This window comes from Bos indicus, chromosome 9, assembly GCF_029378745.1.
Source record: "Bos indicus isolate NIAB-ARS_2022 breed Sahiwal x Tharparkar chromosome 9, NIAB-ARS_B.indTharparkar_mat_pri_1.0, whole genome shotgun sequence".
NCBI lineage: Eukaryota > Metazoa > Chordata > Mammalia > Artiodactyla > Bovidae > Bos > Bos indicus.
This window is the reverse complement of record NC_091768.1, coordinates 76650778-76670938: the sequence shown is the minus strand read 5'-3', so window position 1 is coordinate 76670938 and position 20161 is coordinate 76650778. Positions and strand designations below refer to the sequence as shown.

At 44.7% G+C, this 20161-nt stretch overlaps 2 protein-coding genes across 5 annotated transcripts in view; both read left to right on the top strand.

Moving 5' to 3' along the window:
• NHSL1 (NHS like 1) overlaps positions 1-20161 on the top strand; it is a 415209-nt gene that overhangs the window by 150534 nt on the left and 244514 nt on the right. The window lies entirely within an intron of this gene.
• Positions 6999-20161, top strand: part of LOC139184810 (uncharacterized) — a 97369-nt gene continuing 84206 nt past the window's right edge. For both annotated transcript variants that reach the window (XM_070795579.1, XM_070795577.1), the window contains exon 1: positions 6999-20161. This exon is cut by the window's right edge. In XM_070795579.1, coding sequence (XP_070651680.1) covers positions 7133-7873 — 741 coding nt within the window. In that variant the 5' untranslated portion in view covers positions 6999-7132 and the 3' untranslated portion in view covers positions 7874-20161.

Here is a 20161-nt window from a genome sequence, read left to right as displayed (position 1 = left end):
TCAATGGAAAACTGTTGTCATCAGAACAACAGGATGCTGCAGGGATGAAGTTTTGTTTTGCCCTGACATATGCTGACCAAGAGTAAAGAGAACAGGGAGTGGATGGTAGAAGACGGGAGTTGCAGTTATCAGTTAGACCCCATGATTAGCTATAGAGGTGGCTGCATAACTTATACTGATTTTGTCTTTATCTTCCTCCTTTCCTGCTTCCCCATATGAGGTACTAAAATTAGACAACACTGCAGGTTAGATCCTGCTCAGAACAAACCTGAATTGATATCACCCTGAGGCTGATAATAGCTAGGGGTGTTTTCCACACTGGGGACAGAGTTTCTTCATTTGAGGGATGAGTAAAAAGGGATACTGAGGAGCAAAAATGTGGGTTGTTCTGATTAACCTCCATATGCATCTGCTCCCCTCTGCCCACCCCATCTATTACCTGATCTGTTCTAGCCTGGAATATTGGGCTGGCTTCCCAGCAATGGGAAGTAAGGCAAGAAATTGACAGGGAGGGAGAAGAGAGGTTGAGCTATTTCTCCCCTGCTTCCTTCCTGGTCAGGGGCTATATTTTGGCAGTTAATGCACTTTTTTAGGTTGCAGGGGACCTCTTCTTCTTCATGGTCCCAGCTCATATGGTGCTTGGTGAACACTTCCTTCCCCTTGGCTTTTTTTTCAGGTCAGGTTCCATGAGAAACAGACTCCAGCATTCTGTCTGTAGGAGGCCTGGCGAGTGAGTGCTCTTGGAGTTGCCACTGGGGGTGGGGAGATGAGGGAAGCAGGACTGGGCAGAATGAGCTGGGATGACCCTGCAGTTGTCAGATGGGGGTGTGCAGGGAAGGGGGCCAAGTGGGCGGGTCTTTGTAACTCCAAGTAGACCAGTTATTGGGTGTATTAAAGGACATGTCTTCAGTAAGAAGGTTCTTTTACTGGAGGATAAGTCCCAAAGAGAGATTTGGCTAATGCTGGTTGGCCACCAGTAATCCCAGCTGCTAATGGATGAGGTCAGTCCTGGAGGGGAATCAGGGTGGTGTTCCCCTGACACCCCTCAAACCCAGGTGGCCCAAAGACTAGTCCCTGGGGGTTTCGACATCCATTGTTGCCTCTCTTAACCTGCTCACACTTGTAATATTGTCTTTTGATTCAGTTCTCTTAATTGAAGTATCTGAGGTTGATTTATTTCCTTTCAGAGCCCTGACTAATATACATATTTATTTTAAAATAACCTGAATATATAAATACAAACTCTCACATATTCTGGGAGTACGGTACCTGATATTAAAGCAGACCCTATCTGGCTGGGGAGGTGAGGGCAGGCTTAGTCAAGGAAGTGATGTGAGTGAGCATCTGAAGGGGGCGCCAAGGTAGCTATGAAGAGGAGACGAGGTAGGGGAGGGGAAAGGAAGGCGAGATCTTTAACTGAAGAAAACTTTGAATTTGTACATCCAACCCACCCGACTAACAGGTAAGGACTAAGTGGCTGGGAGAGTGGAAGCAGGAAACAGGGGCTGGAGAGAAAGGCAGGACCACACCCTCACAGCTTTAAGCCCCTTATTAAGGGTAATCCTAGAGATTTTGGAAAAGCTTTGAAGGTTTTTGGGCCATAATCAGAATTGCATTTGAAGAAGATCTCTCTGGCTAATCAAAGACCAGTGCCATTTTTAATTTGGGGAAAATTACCACTTGCCTGCCATTTTTTGTTAAAAGCGGAAGACTCTTTTGGGTTCATAGAAGTCTCCGAACTGGCTAGGTAGAAATTTCTATCAGTTGGCAAATCCGCCACATGAACTGCAGTATTTCATGGACAGAATGTTACATGGTACACCCACTGTGCCTGTTGTTTCTTTTTCACATGATGATAATTCGTTGCTCTTTTCCCTACTGGTAAGCGATACTAAGAGTTTATCAACCATTAGCCTTTTCATACAATAACAATTTGTACTCTATATCAAAAAGTTGGAAAGTACTGTATACTCTATCAGGACTTCTGATTTTGATTTCCACTCATTTTTGGAGTCTTTAAAAAGTATACAAACATCTACCTCTTTGGTCTTGGAATTGATTGAATAGGGTTTCTCTTTATTCTCTCTTCAGGTTAATTCAGGTTAATGGAAAAGTGTGAATACAGAATATTAGTCATGGTTTCATGTACAGATATAGCTTAGGACCTCAGGGCTCCTTTCTGCTTTCTCAGTTCTTGTTGACCATTGAGCAGAGATGAACAGAATCAAGGCTGAGCCTGGTCCCTTGCCGAATTTATGAATGGAGAATGCGGGGTGATGGCCACATAGGACCAACCAACAGGAGTGCTGTGACCAGAGCCCAGAACGCTTGCCTCACCTAGTGTTTCTATCCTGTTACCCTTCCCAGCAGCCCCTGCCTCACCCAGAAAGGTCCCAGACTGGGACCTGGGAGTTTAATATGCCATTGCTTTTGGCTTGAAGTAATTCAGGCATGAAAAGTCTTTCAATCTAAATAATTAACCTAAAAATAGTCATCTCATTGGGCTGATATTTTTGAATTGTGTCCCTTAAAAAGGTATGTTGAATCCTATCCCCCAGTGCCTCAGACTGTGACTTTACTTGGCAGTAGGGTCTTGGCAGATGTAATATATAAGACAAAGTCTTACTGGACTGCAGGTGTGCATGCTAAGTTGCTTCAGTCGTGTCTGACTCTTTGTGACTCTATGGACTGTAGCCCACTAGGCTCCTCTGTCCAAGGGATTCTCCAGGCAAGAACACTGGAGTGGGTTGCTATGCCCTCTTCCAGGGCATCTTCACAGCCCAGGGATCGAATCTGTGTCTGTCTCCAGCATTGACAGGTGTGTTCTTTACCACTAGCGCCACCTGGGAAGCCCTCTTACTGGAGTAGGGTGGGCCCTGGGCCCTTAATCCTATATGCCTGGTGTCCTCAGAAGATGGGGAGAGGCACAAAAACATATGGGGAGAATGTGGCCATGGCAGCAGCAATTGGATTGGTGCATCCACCTCTAAGTGAAGGAAACCAAAGATTGTTGGCAAATACAGAAACTAGAAGAGGAAAGAGAGGATTCTCCTCGACAGGTTCAGAGGGAGCAGGGCCCTGCTGACACCTTGATTTCATCTTTCTAGCTTCTAGAACAGTGAGACAATAAAGTTCTGTTGTTTTAAGGCCTCTAGTTTGTAATTTGTTATGGCAGCCTAGGAAACTATATTAGTTGGTGTCAATTTTTATCATAAACCCTGAGGTAAAGGCCCATATTTATTATCATTTAAGGTTTGAGTCCTTTTTGATTAAGATGTAAGGACTTCCCAGGTGGCTCAATGGTAAAGAATCCACTTGCCAATAAAGGAGATGCAGGAGACATGGGTTTGATCCCTGGGTCAAAAAGATTCCCTGGAGAAGGAAATGGCAACCCACTACAGTATTCTTGTCTGGAAAATTCCATGGACAGAGAAGCCTGGTGGGTTACAGTCCATGGGGTCTCAAAGAGTCAGGCGCCACTCAAGCAACTGAGTGTGCATCATTAAAGATAGATTTTAAGTTTTGCCTTTTGGATAATTATCAAGAAGACATAGTTGATGCAGTTTGCTTGCCTTTCTTACTAAGGACATTTCCTTTCGCCATTCACATAATCATAAGTCATTGTTCTGAGATTTCATATTTGGTGCCCCCTTCTCTAATGGTGACGTTCTTACCTGTTTTTTTTTTTCCCCAATATTTCTCTGCAGCCACTTTTCAGGGCCATTCCATGAAGTCCTGGGCCAACCCAGGACTACATGCTTGAAACTCTCCCATGGAACTCAGGCCATTTATTTAATTTGTCCACTGCATTCTTTAATCGAATGCATACTCCACAGTCAACCTTTTAATGATGGTCTTAATTGTGACCTTGATCCCCCTGAAATTCCCACTGTGCTAATTTGCAACCATGTGCTCTGCTTCGGGGCTTCTAGAGTGCAGGGAAAGTTAGATCCATGTACCTCTTACTCAAGCCATCCAGTTCACCCAAGCTCTTATTCAGTAATTTTTATATTCACCACTTGTTGAGTTGCTAAGAAACTCCTCACCGTTTCCTCTTTCTTATATCCGCTCCAAACAGATGATTTTTGCTCTCTCCTTATTGGACACCTAGGCCATCTGGCAACTTCATTTGTATTCTTGATCTCATCCTTCCATACTCACTTAATTCTCTCCAGAATCTTCAATCCCTTGATCACCCACTATTTTTTCTCTTCATAAATTCCTATGCATTTGACTGAAGTAAAAGGAAAATTCACCCCACAGGAGTTTAGCTAGTGCTTCTCAAACTGTAAAATACATCTGAATCACCTGGGGAGCTTGTTAAACTAGATAGTCAGTCTGAGGCCTGAGATTCTGTAGGTCTAACAAGATCACAGGTGATGCTATTGTTCCTGGTCCCCAGACCACAAGGATTTACCTTTTTAAGTGCATATATGTTGTGTGTTGTCACTTCAGTTGTGTCTGACTCTGCAATTCTATGGACAGTTGCCTGCCAGGCTCCTCTGTCCATGGGATTCTCGGGCACAAATGCTGGAGTGGATTCCCACGTCCTCCTCCAGGGGATCTTCCCAACCCAGGGATCGAACCTGTCTCTTATGTCTCCTGCACTGGCAGGTGGGTTCTTTACCACTAGTGCCAGCTGGGAAGCACTTAAGTGCATAACGGTCATCCTTATGGGGTAAGTGCAGCATTTGCATGATGGCTTCTTTCTCCAGGGCTGTCTCTCATGGCCTTGAGATCCTGCCACTGTTTCAGACATCCCATCATGATCTGAGTACATTCAAAGGCAGGAGGCAGGGTTTGACCAGAGAGGGGAGAATGACAGAGCCTTTTCTTTCTTGTCTCATCAAGGAGGTGAATATTTCTTGAAGCCTCCCACTTCGCCTTAAAATTTATTGGCTTATAGTTGAGTCACACCTGACCACTAACTGTCAGACCAGGATGGGACAGAAAGATTATGACTTATTTCAGAGGCTGGACATACCAGTACACAAGGCGAATTCTGTCAGCAGCAAGGGGGGTGGGGATGGCCCACTGAGGTGGGCAGTGTCATGGTTCTCATAGTGGCATCTTGAGCTAGACCTGGTTTTCAAGCATTTATTTAAGGGAAAAATGTTTTAATAGTATTGCTTCATCTAATTAGTTTTTGAGCATCTTTTCATGTTTTTCTCTATGAATATTCCAATATCTACTCATGTTCTAACACTGTGAATATACAAAAAAAAAAAAAAGCCACTGAATTGTATACCTTAAATAGGTGAATTGTAGGCTTGTGAATTCAGCACGTTATTTCTGGTCCCTTGCACTGGGAGCACCCTAATGGGTGGGAAGGATTCAGCTTTGGTGACTGTACTTTTATTTCTAGCCCATGCTCCACACACAGGCGCTCAGCAAATATTTCTTGTGGCAATCGCACACTTTTATACTGTAACTGATGTTTATACAGTGCTTCATAAATTTCAAAGCATTTTTTTTTTTCAGGGACAGCAGCAGTTCCTTTGTGCCTCAGAACACCTCAAAGGTGGTCAGAGTGGGTGATGATGAGATTGTTATTCGTCCCTATTGTGAAAAATGATCAGTTGTACAACAAGGGAAAAAGACCAAAACCCATTTCTGTTCACTAACTTTCATCTGAGGGGCTCTCTCAGGCCTGTTGGTCTTGCACTCATATCTCTCAGAGAAAGGGGAGCCACTTTGTAGTACAATCAGCACTGATCTGGGAGACTGATTCCCAAACTACAGCCCAACAGCACGGCAATTCGGGTCACTTGGGGGGCAGAAACTAAAGAACCGAGATTCCTTTGCTGAGCAAACATCGCGATGAGGCCAGTGGGATTTTGGCTTTGGGGTATTGGACACCTCAAATGCTTCTAACCAGAAGGTTTGAGTTAGTGGGGTGTTCTATGGCTATGACCTCAATGGCATTTAACTAAACGTCTTCCAGGTACATAATTCAGGGTTCTAGGTTCTGATCCGTCCCTTATCCCCTTCAGCTCCCCACTTTTCCAACACACACACACACACATGCCTGGGGGAAGAAACCCAGGTTCGGCACATTTCAGCCAGGACCTTTCCAGATGGAGGGGAGGGAGGCAAGGGAGGAGCCATCTTGCCAACAAACACTTGAAGCCCCCCTGCAATAAGAAGTCCTTAGAGTCCTCCTCGTCCCCCTAATTAGGAGGCGCGCACTCCTTGTCTGCTACAAAACCACTAGCCACTGGATGATCTAACGATGTCCACCACAGCAGCCCGGAAGCCTTGGCCGCTTTCCAGTGGGGGGACTGGAGAAATCCTGGGGACCCACAGAGGCCCCGAGATGTCCCCGCGGGGGCGGGGGCGCGCTGACCTGGGCCTCGCGGGCAGGAGCGCAGGTGAGCAGCCGCAGCTGGGCTTGCCGCCTCCGCCCCCGCGGCGCCCACCCCTCCCCGCACTGGGCCGGGGGCGGTCGAGGGCTCTGTCCAGCCGCCGGGAGGCTCTGGCGGGAAGTGTGGCAGCGACTTCGGAGACCCGGGACCCTGCGACAGTGCCCGGCCGGCCAGGGTGCGCCCAGGCGTGGGGCCACCACCTCCCCGCGGGCGCCGGGCGCGGCGGCCGCGGGAGCCGCAGGTGGTTCCCCGGGCCGGCCCTTTTCTCCTCCCCCTTTCCTTTCTCTCGCCTCCCCTCCCTCTTGCCCGGTGTCGGCGGCACTTCCCCCGCTTCCTCCTCCCTCTCCAATCGGGAGGGAGGGAAGGAGCCGCCGGCTCTTTCCTGCCTCCCTGCAAACTTCAGCGGGACTCGCGTCTCCAACTCGCCGCCGCGCCCCCAGCTCGGCAGCTGCTCCTCGAACTTCCTCTGGCCGCGCGGCTCGGGAGCCCGGGCGGCTGGAAGGTCGCAGCCGGGCGCCAGGCGGCCGCCGCTCGGACCCTCCGGAGCCCTTCCCTGCGGCTCCCCGGGCGGCCGCCTCTCCCCTCTTCGCTGCCCGCCCGTCGGTCCGTCCAGCCCGCTCGCCTCGCTGCTCCCCGGCGGGCAGGAGCCCTGCCGGCCCTCGGCGCCCCGCCGCCGCCCGGACTTTTCTTTGTGTTGGATGCGGACTCGCGCCCCGCGCAGACTGGGGCTGGACTGAGCGCCGCGCTCCCGCGCCGCCCCCCCGGCCATGCCCTTCCACCAGAGGACCGTGGAGCCCGCGCGGCTGCGCCGGCCCGAGGCGGCCGGGGCGGCGGGCGCGCCGCTCTTCCGCTCGCTGGAGCAGGTCAGCTCGCACGCCCTGGTCTGCCTGCTGGCGCAGCTCGCCGACCTGTCGCGCTGCGCCGGGGACATCTTCGGCGAGCTCGAGGGCCAGGCGGCTGCCCTGGGCCGCCGCACCGCCGCGCTGCACCGCCGCCTCGACGCCCTGCACGCCGCCACCGCGCGCCTGGACCACCGCCGAGTGAAAATCCGTGAGTGGAGGGAGGCTCGGGGGAAGGGAACGAGGCGGGGAGGCGCCCGGCCGGCTGCTCCCTCTCGCCCCCTGGCGGCTCCGGGCCGGCTCTCGGGAGTCCGCGTTGAGCCTCGGAGCCACCCGCCCGCGCGAGGGTCGGGCTCCCGAGTGGGATGGCGTGATCCGAGACCCGGTGGCCGTGCAGGTGGCGGGCGCGCGCGGCGCTCTCGGGTTCCGAAGGTTGCTGGCCGCCTCGATGGAGTGGGCGCCCTGATGGCTTTGGGCTGTCCGTCTCTCCGGTCCTTCTCTCTGTGTAGGAGGCTGAGAGGAGCCCCCGGGGCGCTGTCGGCAGAGGAGGAGCCAAGGTCGTGGGAAAAGGGTCAGAGGAAGGTAGCCTGTTGGAGGAACCAGGGTACTGGATGGGTATGGATTTATGATGGTTCTAGTCCTCGAGACTTCAGGAGGATCCGTTTTTGAAAATCTCAAAAGTTCTCAGAGAGTGTTGGGGCTGCTGGTCACTTCTCTGACCGGTGCTCTTAAAAATAAAAGTGTGCTTTTAGTTCAGGGTTTTCTCTTTTGGTGCTAATTCTTGCCGACCCCTAGCCGCTTCGCCGACCAGTTCTTTGTAATTCAGGGGTCCTTGACTTTGTACTGAGATTCAAAATCCCAATCGTCCTTGTCTGACCTCCTCCAACCCTGAAAATCAAGTATCTGTCCCTAGGTAGTGATCTCTTCATGCAAGCATTTCAGTTCAGTAGTTTAACTAGCTCTAGTGAATGAAGTAACTGGAATTTCCTGCTGGCCCAAAATAGAGAAACTTGCAGCGTGATGTTTGTGTGGTTTCTCCCCTTTTGGTAGGTGGACTTGATCATAATCCTAAGCGTGAAGAGTAAAGTGGAGATGGATTGCAGGGTGGGAGGGGAGGTGTAACACACGGCCTAGATTTCAGCAGCTCAGGATGAAATACTATGTCTCTTCGAATCACTTCATATGCAATCTTGAATAGCTGGTTTTAATTTTTTTTTCTCCTTCCTAGAGAAGCTTAACTCTATTTTACCACCTTACAACTGGAAGAGTTCATTTTTAGTACTTTAATACCAGTGAGATTGCTTGTTGTCATACATCTTTCTTCAAGTTGTGAAGTTCCCATGTAATGGTTTTACATTTTACAGTTCATCTCTTTGATATTGCTGTCAACACATCCTTATAAGTTGTGGGCTGTTCCCACCAGGGGAGAGTTCCCTGTATCCCGACGCTGCCCTCTAAAAAAAGTCAGAGAAGAAGAAAAATCAGTCTCAAAATTGTTGGACCTAAGTAGAATATATCTACTTAAAGTGAATAATGACCTCATGCATTAGGATATACTGTCTTAGTAGAATGTCCTGGTCATCCCGTAATCACGTGTTGCTTCTATACCTTTCCCATGTAGTGTCTGTGTGTAGGTGAAGGAGCATTTCATCCTTGAGGAATGCTGTGATGAGGCAGAGCTGATTGGTAGGTGAACTGATCCATTGTGGGAATTGAAAGACTAGAAAAAACTCCCTGAAGGTTCAGAACTCCTTCTTTTGACAGTTTTGTTTTACATTTAAATGTATCACTTTTCTCTCTTTTCATAGATATGCACCAATAGCTAAGGTTTGCAGCCAAATCCCCCCCAATTCCCTGAGTTAACTAAGGTCATCCTAATTAGTGACTAAAATAACTCTTTTTAAAAACTTTTCACGAGTTTCTTTGAATCTTTGATTTCATCCCAGGAAATCTGGCTCATCTTTTTTTTTTTTTTTAAATGATGGAGATATAAGGCTTTTATTGAATATAAGTATGTCTGAGAGTAGAAGTACAAATGTAGAGAAGAAAGCTGAACTATAAACATGTTTCTGTGGTTTTTCACCTTCACCCACTTAACTTTTTTATATGCTAAAATGAGTTGAAACATTATGCATTCATCTTATTTAGACTCAGGTAAGATTTTTCTTCTTTTTTAAAATGTCTTATTTCTGTGTAAAAGCTACATTTTGAAGTCATTTTTGTCCCTTTTTAGTCAGGTGTAGAGAATAACATGTTCCATTAGAATGGAGGCACAGACATTTAGACTTGGAACCGACTGTAAAGGTCATCTCTTTCATTAACGCGTAACACGGGAGTCCAAGAGAGTCGAAGTGATTAAGGCCAGGTTAGGTGGTGGGCTAATGCCACAGGCAGGCCTGGAGCCCAGACCTTCTGATTGGCTCACCTGCTGACCCATTGCATATATCCCATCCCTTTTAGGGTCATGTGGGAATGGGGAAAAGTTTAGATACATTTCATAAACCGTCCCAAGGATAATGATGACTGTTAATATCATCCTTCTTGTCAGATAAACCTTGTTAATGAGTCTCCCAAGGAGCAAGCAACAACTAACAGTTGATCAGAAGCCAGAGTGTAGCAGTGGTGTGTGTATATTTCACTGCCTGATGGCTCTCTACATATCAGAGGTGAGCTAACTGTTGAAAAAACGGATACACTTTATCTTTTCAATATAGAAGCAACATTTTAGTCCTGTGGGCCAGCCCCCTGCCTCAGTTCTGAGAAGTATCTGGTCAAGTTTGCCATTCCTCACAATCTCATAGGTAGTCATCCAAAATAATTTGTTGTCATGATTGAGGATAACACACTTGACTTTTTTTCTCCTGCTTATTCTTCAAGACTCTCCTAATGCTTCCTCTGACACTACCAGGTTGGAGGGAGAGTTCCCATGGTATCCAGTATGGACATCTCTTTTGTACCTCCGTCCCCACATTTACCAGTATGGGCTGAAATCTATTCATTTCTGCTCCCCTCTGCTAGATAGCAAGCTCCTAGGGTCAAGGGTGGCTGTATCTTTGTGTTTTAAAGTTTAAAACTGTGTCTGGAATGCACTACCTCAGTTGACATTTGAACTGAACTAATATTTAGTCTCTTAGTGCTCAGTGTCAGCAAGAATCATTACAAAACCTTTGGGAGGGACTGGTATACTGACTGCTGCAAGTCTGCAGAACGAGACAATTACTCTAAAAGCAAATGAAAAAGTAAACTCTCTACCTCTTTAAGGTTATGAGCTTAACCACCAGAAAACTTCTTCCCATAGAAGTCAAATGTCATTAATTTTTGCTGACAAAATAAGTTCCCATTGAAGATAGTGACAGTGGCCAGAAATGTGGGTGGTTACATCTTGGCTCTGTAAACAATCAGAACAGACTTTTCTTTGCAGAAATCAGTATACACTCAACCTCACAGCCCTGTTTTATTTTTAAACCCTGTGTGATTTCTTTTTATAATTAGTAATAACATTACACTATGTAGCACTTTTATAATTGAAAGAGTGTTTTTCACATCCATTATTTGATTCAAAACCTGGTGAGGTAGGAGGGCCAGGTTGTAGTGTCTGTTTTACAGACAAATGGAAGTTCTGGAATTAGTAAGAGGTATATACAGACAGACAAACGAGTCTTCTGATTTTAGTCCCATACTTCACCTTAACAGTGCTTCCTGGGTGAATACGAAATGTAATTGTTGAAACAGAATAGGAAAAAAGATGATTTGTTGGCTTTTTTCCCCTTACGGTTCCAGAAAAGTAGATTGTTCTCCCCCTCAGAAGATTCTAGAAGTGTTCTAAGTTCAGGTAGGTTTGCTGTGTTGCACAACTCTAGGGAGCACCATTCATACGTTAGTATTTGCTAGCTGTGTTTCCATGGGGTATGTGTGGTTCTCAGCGTGTGCATCCGCACATGACAGCCTTGGTAGAACGTATACAGTTTTTATAGGTGAGATAAGTGGTAGTCAAGATAGCTAGCCAGCAGAAAGATTGTATGAGCACTATTTTTACATAAACAAGTTTGGGTTTATAGTGTCTGTATTAGGCAGACACTGTGGCCTAATACTCTCTGGGTGATGCATGTTGTCCTACCTCACAATGACTGTTCCCCTGACCCAACCAGAGGGTTGACTGGTCCTGATGTCAGAACATCTTTGCTTCTTCCTCAGAATGAACCTTTCATGCAGGGCGCTTGTCAATTCAGAAGACAGAGTAGAGACTTGACTGCATTTTTAAGAGCAGGTTGTGTGATGGTTTTTTGTGCCTGCCTGCCTGCTGATTAATGTTTGTTATTTCTGGTGAAATTGGCATTAGACTTGCTTTCATTGAAACATACCACATACTAGGGAGGATGTTGGTGTGGAAATGAGGTCTCCACCCACCTCTAATCCCTGGATGGTCCCTGCTGCTGCTGCTAAGTCACTTCAGTCGTGTCCAACTCTGTGTGACCCCATAGATGGCAGCCCACCAGGCTCTCCCATCCCTGGAATTCTCCAGGCAAGAACCCTGGAGTGGGTTGCCATTGCCTTCTCCAATGCATGAAAGTAATGTATTAATAGAAACTGACAGCTGAGTGACCAGATTGTACCTCAGGTTAAGGAGACTGCATGAGATGAAGCAGTGTTTCTCATACTAGCCAGACCTTAAGAACTGCCTGGAACTCTCATTAAAGTTACGAATTCCCAGACCCTTCCAAAGCCTGTTGAGCCAGAGTCTCCAGTATTTTAACAAGTACCCCTGTGTTCTTAGAGCACTGGGAGGAGTGTTAAATTAGATGGGGAAGCTCATTGGATTCAGAATCCTGAGACTTGAGTCCGACTTCACGTCTGCCATTTTCTACCGCATATTGGAGCAATTTATTCAAAACCTCCTTTCCTTGTTTGTAAAATAGAGACATTGACTAAAATAACCCCTATGAGCCTTTCCAGTTTTGGCAGTTTGTGATTCTAATGAGGGGTTCAGTTCAGTTCAGTCACTCCATCGTGCCCGACTCTTTGTAACCCCATGGACTGCAGCACACTGGGCCTCCCTGTCCATCGCCAGCTCCTGGAGTTTACTCAAACTCATGTCCATTGAGTCACTGATGCCATCCAACCATCTCATCCTCTGTCATCCCTTTCTCCTCCCGCCTTCAATCTTTCCCAGCATCAGGGTCTTTTCAAATAAGTCAGTTCTTTGCATCAGGTGGTCAAAGGATTGAAGTTTCCGCTTCAGCATCAGTCCTTCCAGTGAATATTCAGGACTGATTTCTTTAGGATGGACTGGTTGGATATCTTTGCAGTCCAAGGGACTCTCAAGAGTCTTCTCCAACACCACAGTTCAAAAGCATCAGTTCTTTGGCGCTCAGTTTCTTTATAGTCCAACTCTCACATCCTTACGTGACTACTGGAAAAACCATAGCTTTGACTAGACGGACCTATGTTGGCAAAGTAATGTCTCTGCTTTTTAATATGCTGTCTAAGTTGATCATAAAGTTTCTTCCAAGGAGCAAGCGTCTTTTAGTTTCATGGTTGCAGTCACCATCTGCAGTGATTTTGGAGCCCCCTAAAATAAAGTCTGTCACTGTTTCCATTGTTTCCCCACCTGTTTGCCATGAAGTGATGGGACCAGATGCCATGATCTTAGTTTTCTGAATGTTGAGTTTTCAAGCCAACATTTGATAACAGTGGTATCTCAGATGATTTTGTAAAAGCAACTTTGATCACTATTCTCTCTCTGACTCTTAACCTTTGTTCTGAAGTAAATTCTTTATGACCATACAGACTTTCAACTCACATTTTACCCACATGGAGTGCATGGAGTGTTACGTTTTGAGGGGTTAGTCATTTTCCAAACAGATCAGGCAGGTACTTGTTTCAAATTTGTGTATATCCTGCCCACAGTCCATTCATAGCTTCCTCTTCATCTTTGTAAAGTGTTAACATCATTTTGGAAAGAGAATTGTTTAAATGCATTTGCCATATGTTAGATTTCTAAAAAAGAGAGTTATTTTTGAAAAAACATTATGAGCTTATATTGTTTAAGCCAAAACATCACTCTACTCTTTGACATCTGGGTATTGAAACTATAATTATTTGGTTTAGGTAGAAATGATTTATTTAGTAATTACCTAGTTTTTCCTCTGTATAAGAGGAAGAGCCAATATTAAAATTTCATTTGTATGTATTAGGATTGGGACTAACGAATGAAAAAACTTACACAATGAGAGAGTAGTCTTTGAGAGTCTTAATATTTTGAAAGAAAATTTAGAAACAAAATTCATGCAGTGTTTTTCTCTGGCTATTATTTTAATATATTTTAAAAATCACAGTTTAAATGTAAAATAAAATGACTTGCACCTAACTAGGTACCTACTAACTTATTTATTTAGCTCTGTTTCTCCTCAAATTGGTTTATATCCTGGAGTGAATTAATTTTGCAAGGTTTAAAGTTCAAAATCAGCAGGATGGTGTCAATGGCCATCTTGCTTTCACATGTTACATTTGTGGTCTGTGATTCTAAAAAAGCGTGCCTTAGTAGCACGTCAGACAAATGTAGCAAAAGATACGGACCTTCTGTTTCTGAATGAAGGCTCTTCTGAGAAAAGGCCCTGGAGGTCCCAGCCTCAGTCCCTTTTGTTCTGAATTAAATATATCTGTGAGAGTGTTTATTAGCATCTCCTCAACAACAACAGAAAAGAGATATTGCTATCTAGGCAGCAGCACAGTTCCAGTTTCTGGTGTTGGGCTGTCTTTTTGGTGATTTGCGCTGCCTGATAATGAGGACCGCTGATGTCAGGGTACTTGCTGTACGTCAGATGCTTCACTATGTACAGCAGCTTCAGAATGAGGCAGATGTTGTTGTTTGTTTGAAAGACGATGCAGCTAAGGCACAAATAACTTGTCCACATTCACAGCTAATAAGTGACAGAGCTGGGATTTGAACCCAGGCAGACTTGTGTCCAGAGCCTGTCCGAACCATTCCATGGTACTGGCTCTCCTCAAATCATGACATTCTGTACTCAGATGAGAGAAACTGACGCCAAGAGGATACGACAAAAGCCTGTCAAATATCGGAGGTTGGGGGGAGTCGTAAGTCTTTTGGCCTTCTCCTTTTTCCTTCTCTTCGTTTTGAAACCTCTCAAACTATTATCAAATAGCCAAGAAATTGGAGACGTGCCTCTGAAGTACCTAGCACAGTGCCCGCACACAGCTAATGTGTGTTTAACCTTTGCTGTTGCTTTGATGACGGTGACGGCTGAGTTAGCATCTGGGTGCACGTGGATGTCCATGTACTACCTTAGGTGGCTGTTCACTGAACCTGAGAAGATAAAGCTTGGGTCAGAGATAAATACACAGCTAGTTCCCATCTGAAAACCAGAGAGTTCTGCCCAGGATCTTAAAGTACCTGTAGTTCCTGAAGGAATGTGTGAAGGGTGGTGGTTTCTTTCTGCATTACAGGGATTTGGCTTGTGGGGTTGGGGATGGGGGAAGTGAGCCCTTCTCCTGGAGCCTTTGTGCAAATGTTTGGGGGCCCTGTGCACCTCCATTTCCTCCCTTCTCTTTGTAGGAACTGCAGACCCAACTGAGCTCCCACTGGGTTCTTAGCTCTAAGTGTGGATACTCAGGAGCTCAGTCATGTCTGACTCTTTGTGACCCCACGGATTGTAGCCTGCCAGGCTCCTCTGTCCATGAATACTGGAGTGGTTTGCCATTTCCTTCTCCAGGGGATCTTCTCCACCCAGGGATCAAACCTGTGTCTCCTGCATTAGCACGCGGATTCTTTACCACTGCACCACCTGGGAAGCTCTAAGAACATCTCCTTTATCTCAATTGCCCAGGGAGCTGTCAGAGCCTAAACCCGCTCCTACCTGATTTCATGTCCCCATTCAGAACTTGAGGGGCTCTGTTCAGATCTCAGCATTCCCTGAGCACCTTTGGGTGCAGAACAGTTGTTAGCACTATTTCATTCATCTGGTGTTTCCCACATATTCTGAGTCATCAGATGCACCAGGGCCCTGTTTAAAAACAGATTCACAGAGATTCTGGAGACTCTGAGTCAGCAAGTCTGGGGTGAGGCCAGGAACACGCCTGCCTGACAAGTACCCCCAGGTGATTCTGATTAACCAGAGTTTTGGAAACACCAGTCTGTGTTGTGGGTTAGGAATCTGGTCCATTGAAGATGGTGGGATAGTCCTCCGTACGTGAGGTGTGTTCGGGGTTATTCTGTTAGTGCTGAGTTGCGAGGGGTACAAGGGAAATAGGTCCTTATTCGGGTAGTTTGCCGCTTTGTGTGAATGATCTGATACACAAGTAAATATTAAAGAGTGGAATTAACCATTATTGATAACATTGTGCCTAGAAGGAAAATCAGTTCTGATTTCCAAATTACCAATTTAAATTGGTATCTAACTTAGAAAACCTGCCTGTAAGTTTGAAGGACAGTGGCACTCCTATACATGTAAAATACTGATTTTAGGTGTTTTTAGCTTGCTTCATCTAAAAATTATATTCTAAAACACAAATATAAACGCTTCTGGAATAAGATTTTATTCACACCCCCCCCCCATCCCTGCCCCTCTGTGAGATGGTGGAAATTTTCTTCCATTAGTATTCTTCTATTTTCATTTATTCTTCTTATTTGTTTCACAAGACATTATCTCCCCTCCCCCCAAAGAAAAACAATATCTTGCTTGAGGAGAACAGACAACTGTTTGGGGTTATTCCTACAGGGAAATCCCTTTGTTCTTTCCTCTACTTTTTACCCCTTCTGATTAAAAGCTGGGAAAGTACTGTGTGAAGGACTGTGTAGTAACTGACTGATTAACATGGCAGTAACACAAGGTAAAATATAGTGGGGGACTTTTACGTGGCTGTATTAGACATCTTATAAAAATGTCTTGAGGACTTAGCACTCAGATGAGTAGAAAAGGAGATGGAGTTAAGCGGGGGCTCTGCTGATTTGGGTTAAGTCACTCAGTCCTGTGCGAACCCAGGGACTGTAATCTACCAGGCTCCTCCATCCGTGGGATTTTTCAGGCAAGAGTACTGGAGTGGGTTGCCATTTCCTTCTCCAGGGGGCTCTGCTATGCATAACTAATTTCTGCCTGGCTCTGTTGGCATCTGAGAAGCACTGTTGAGGTGCTCTGCCACTTCCCTGCTGATGGTCTGGTTCCTGTGACCACCATATGGGCACGGGTGCCTCCTTGCAGCTCTCAGGATGTTCAGCTGGTGGTATCTCAGGGAACTCCAGGCAGCCTGACTCCATAGCTGGGATTCTGTACATCTGCATTATATGAGGGCTGTGGTTGGTGGAAAATTGTGAGCAGTCCGAATAATCTTAGCATAGTTTTTCACTTAGCTTATTGAACAGGCTATCCACTTACATTACTGAAAAAAATACGCAAAAGTTATGCCTTGGGAAGGCTCACTTCTGCTTCTCTCCCCCATCTGCCTTGTCCTCCCCTCTTCCCATAAGAATAACTGCTTTTATTAGTTTCTCTGTATTCTTCCAGAATTTCTCCATGCAAGCTTAAAAATACTCTTTTCCTTCCATTTGCTATATATATAATTTCTAGATTATCTTGTTTATCCTTTAATTTCCTCATTGCCCTTTATTTGTGTATATGATCAGAGTGATTACTTTCATTATTTTTCTGTATGTATTTTAAACCAGTTTCTTTTTTATTTCTGAAAGCGAAATTAGGTTTTTTTTCGGGGGGGGGATCAGAGAATGAAATTGATTAGGGAAAAATAAGATTAATTAACCTTGAAATGGATTGTTAATTTAAGCACCTTCTTAAATGTTTTTTATCGTCAGTGCTTTGATTTAGGTCCATTTTAAATATAAGCCTCCCAAGAGATGAGTAAGCTTTTCCTGTATTGAGAACGAAAAAGGGAGGAGGTACTTCTGTTAAATGTTTTGTAAGAACACAGTGTAAGTTAAGTTTGTTTACAAGTGGGCATTTTCTGCCTTTTATCTGGATATCCTGCATGCAGAACGCGAATTACTTCCTGACAAGGGGGGAGACTATTACTGATACAGGGTTGCATTTGAATTTCAGTGTGGAACATTTTACTCTGAGAGGGTGACTTCATTAGCTAAATAAATGCATGTGATCTGGAGGTCTGCTTGGTATTTTAACTTCACTGGGTTGGTTATAACTACCTTGAGTGCAGAGTACAATGTAGAGTAATACAGACATTTGAGTGAAGCAAATGTGGATATTTGAGTTATTTTTTTCCTGGTTGTCAGTATGCTTAAGACCAAAGATTGGTATTAAATTAGTATAGAAATGATAAACTTAAGCATTATTCATGAGGGTAGACTCAGAAACTTAATCATTGAATTACACAGCCTGCCAGTGTAGTTTAATAAAAGTACGTTGAAAAGCTTTCAACCTTGCAAAGAATGTCATCAGATAGTCCTGATTATGAGATTAGTATATATTCATCATAAATTTCAAACTTGTAAAGTACAGAGGATATAAAGAAGAAACAGTATCACAACCTGGAGTGTGCCTGTTTCCCCCTTCTTCCTTTTTTGCTAATATGTATTGATCTATCTGGGGCTTCCCTGGTGGCTCAGATGGTAAAGAATCTGCCCCAAATCCCAGAGACCCAGGCTCGATCCTTGGGTCAGGAAGATCCTATTTATCTATCTATCTATCAGTATAATACTAGATAGCATTTTAAGAGAACAGTGGTATCACTGTCTCTATATAATTGTTGGTCCTGGTCTTTTAAAACCTAGCTATGTGAGAATTTCCGCTAGGCCGTCGACATCCAGAGGCTGTTTTAAATAGGAGAAGCATTGGAGTGCACCTCTCTGACAATGTCTCACTTTGCCTTGGCTTTCAAGTGAAGTCCTTATGATGTTTCCAGGGGCCTGTGTGTTCACACAGAGTTACCAAGAAGGATTTTTTTTCTCCTCCTGCTTCCTAGGGTTTCTTCTCTGTGTTTAGTATTTGTGAACTCACCAGTTGTACTCATATGAGTAGTATTTAGGAGAGGATGTTTTGGAGTTCTATTCATTAGTCCAGTGGATTGTTAAGTGTTTGTTCTTATCCTCATCTGCTGGAAAAATTCATCATATTTTATATCTAAGATTGATTGCCCACAGCGACAGTTCTCTGACTCTTTACCACAAACAGATTGTTGAGTTGAAAGATAGTTGTCTCTTTCCTTATCGGTTCTTTAATTGAGTAGTGTTTCCTGTTATACTAATAAATATTATGTTGCTATTTTTCCTCTGAAATTATTTCTCTTTTCCCCTTAAAAAACAAATAAACATCTCCCTTCCCCATTCACCAGAATGGCGATTAGATATCTGTCTCAAGATTTCTCACCTTGGCGGGTGCCTGGTCTTGGCAGCATATGGGATCTGTTTAGATTTGGCTCACCAGAATTTAAAAACAAAGGTCTGTCAAATATCTGTTGCTGCAGCTTTGGTTCTTGTTTTGTGGAAGGGTGAAGATTAACCTTGTTTCTTTTACTCTAGATGTTGGATGGTTTAGCTGAAACATTAATAGTCTATGGAAAAATAGGGGGACAGGGCAAATACACCCATGATAATGGTGACAGGGGATTAAGGTGTGAAATGAGTGAGAAAAATGCCATTAGTACATTTCAAATTCCGTTACATTTAGTAATCTAAATCTATTGCTCATAAATTGCAAAGTCCACTTAATAATTATGTTAACATCGACTGAATAACTTTTGTAGCTTACGTTTGTAGGATACTTATTGTGGTCTGGTTTCATTAATACTCAGAATAACTGTAAGAGAGACATGTCACCACCTCCACCTCCATTTTACTGAGTGGCACAGAGAGGTAATTTGCCGAGTCACAAAACTGGTATGTTGTTGAGACAAAATATGGTAAAGGTTCAGTTCAGTTCAGTCACTCAGTCGTGTCCAACTCTTTGCGACCCCATGAATTGCAGCACGCCAGGCCTCCCTGTCCATCACCAACTCCTGGAGTTCACCTAAACTCTTGTCCATCGAGTCGGTGATACCATCCAGCCATCTCAGCCTCTGTCGTCCCCTTCTCTTCCTGCCCCCAATCCCTCTCAGTGTCAGAGTCTTTTCCAATGAGTCAGCTGTTCGCATGAGGTGGCCAAAGTATTGGAGTTTCAGCTTTAGCGTCAGTCCTTCCAAAGAACACTGTGTTTAAACATTTTATGTGAATAACTTAAAGTTTTGTGAACTTTTGTTCATTTTAATATTGAAAAGTTTCTGAATTTGGCTAGGGTGTGATAGCCAAATTTCTGCTTTATTCAGGTTATTTTTTAATCACTGTGCCACTAGCCCAGTGGCATGACCCACGGAGGTGAATAGCAGCCCATGTGACAGTGTTTTTGTGAATCTGCAGAGAATTAATAAAGTTTGTGTGGTTCTTTGAGCTGTACTGATGAAAGGTAATCTAGTCTCTAAATACAAAGTCTTTTTGTTAATGGTTCCCAGCTTCTGGTCTCTCTTCTTTTGCCAGACATTCATGATCAGTGTCAGAAGAGAGATAATATAGGAACAAATTCAATTTCAGGCTTATTTTTATTTAGTGGTGTGTTTTAAGGGGGCATTTTCTCTTCTTGCCTTTCCTTCTCTCCCCATGCTTGGTGTATTTAAATACTGTAACACTGTAATATACTATCTCAAGCTTATGCCCCAAGGAAATGACCTAGTTTACTTGTTAGTGATGGAGGAGGAGAAGCAGAGATGAGACTAACTGGTTGATACTCCACTCACTAGCATGTTTAGCTGTATTAATAGAAAATACCTTTAACCATGTAATGATTGCTGGTGGCAGCGGCTGTGAGAATTGGGATCCTAACCATTAACTTCATTCAACAGTTCTCAAAATATGATTCCTTGGCCAGCAGCATCAGCATCTCCTGTGAACTTGCAGGAAATGCCAAATCTTGGCCCCACCCTAGGTCTGCTAAATCAGGATCC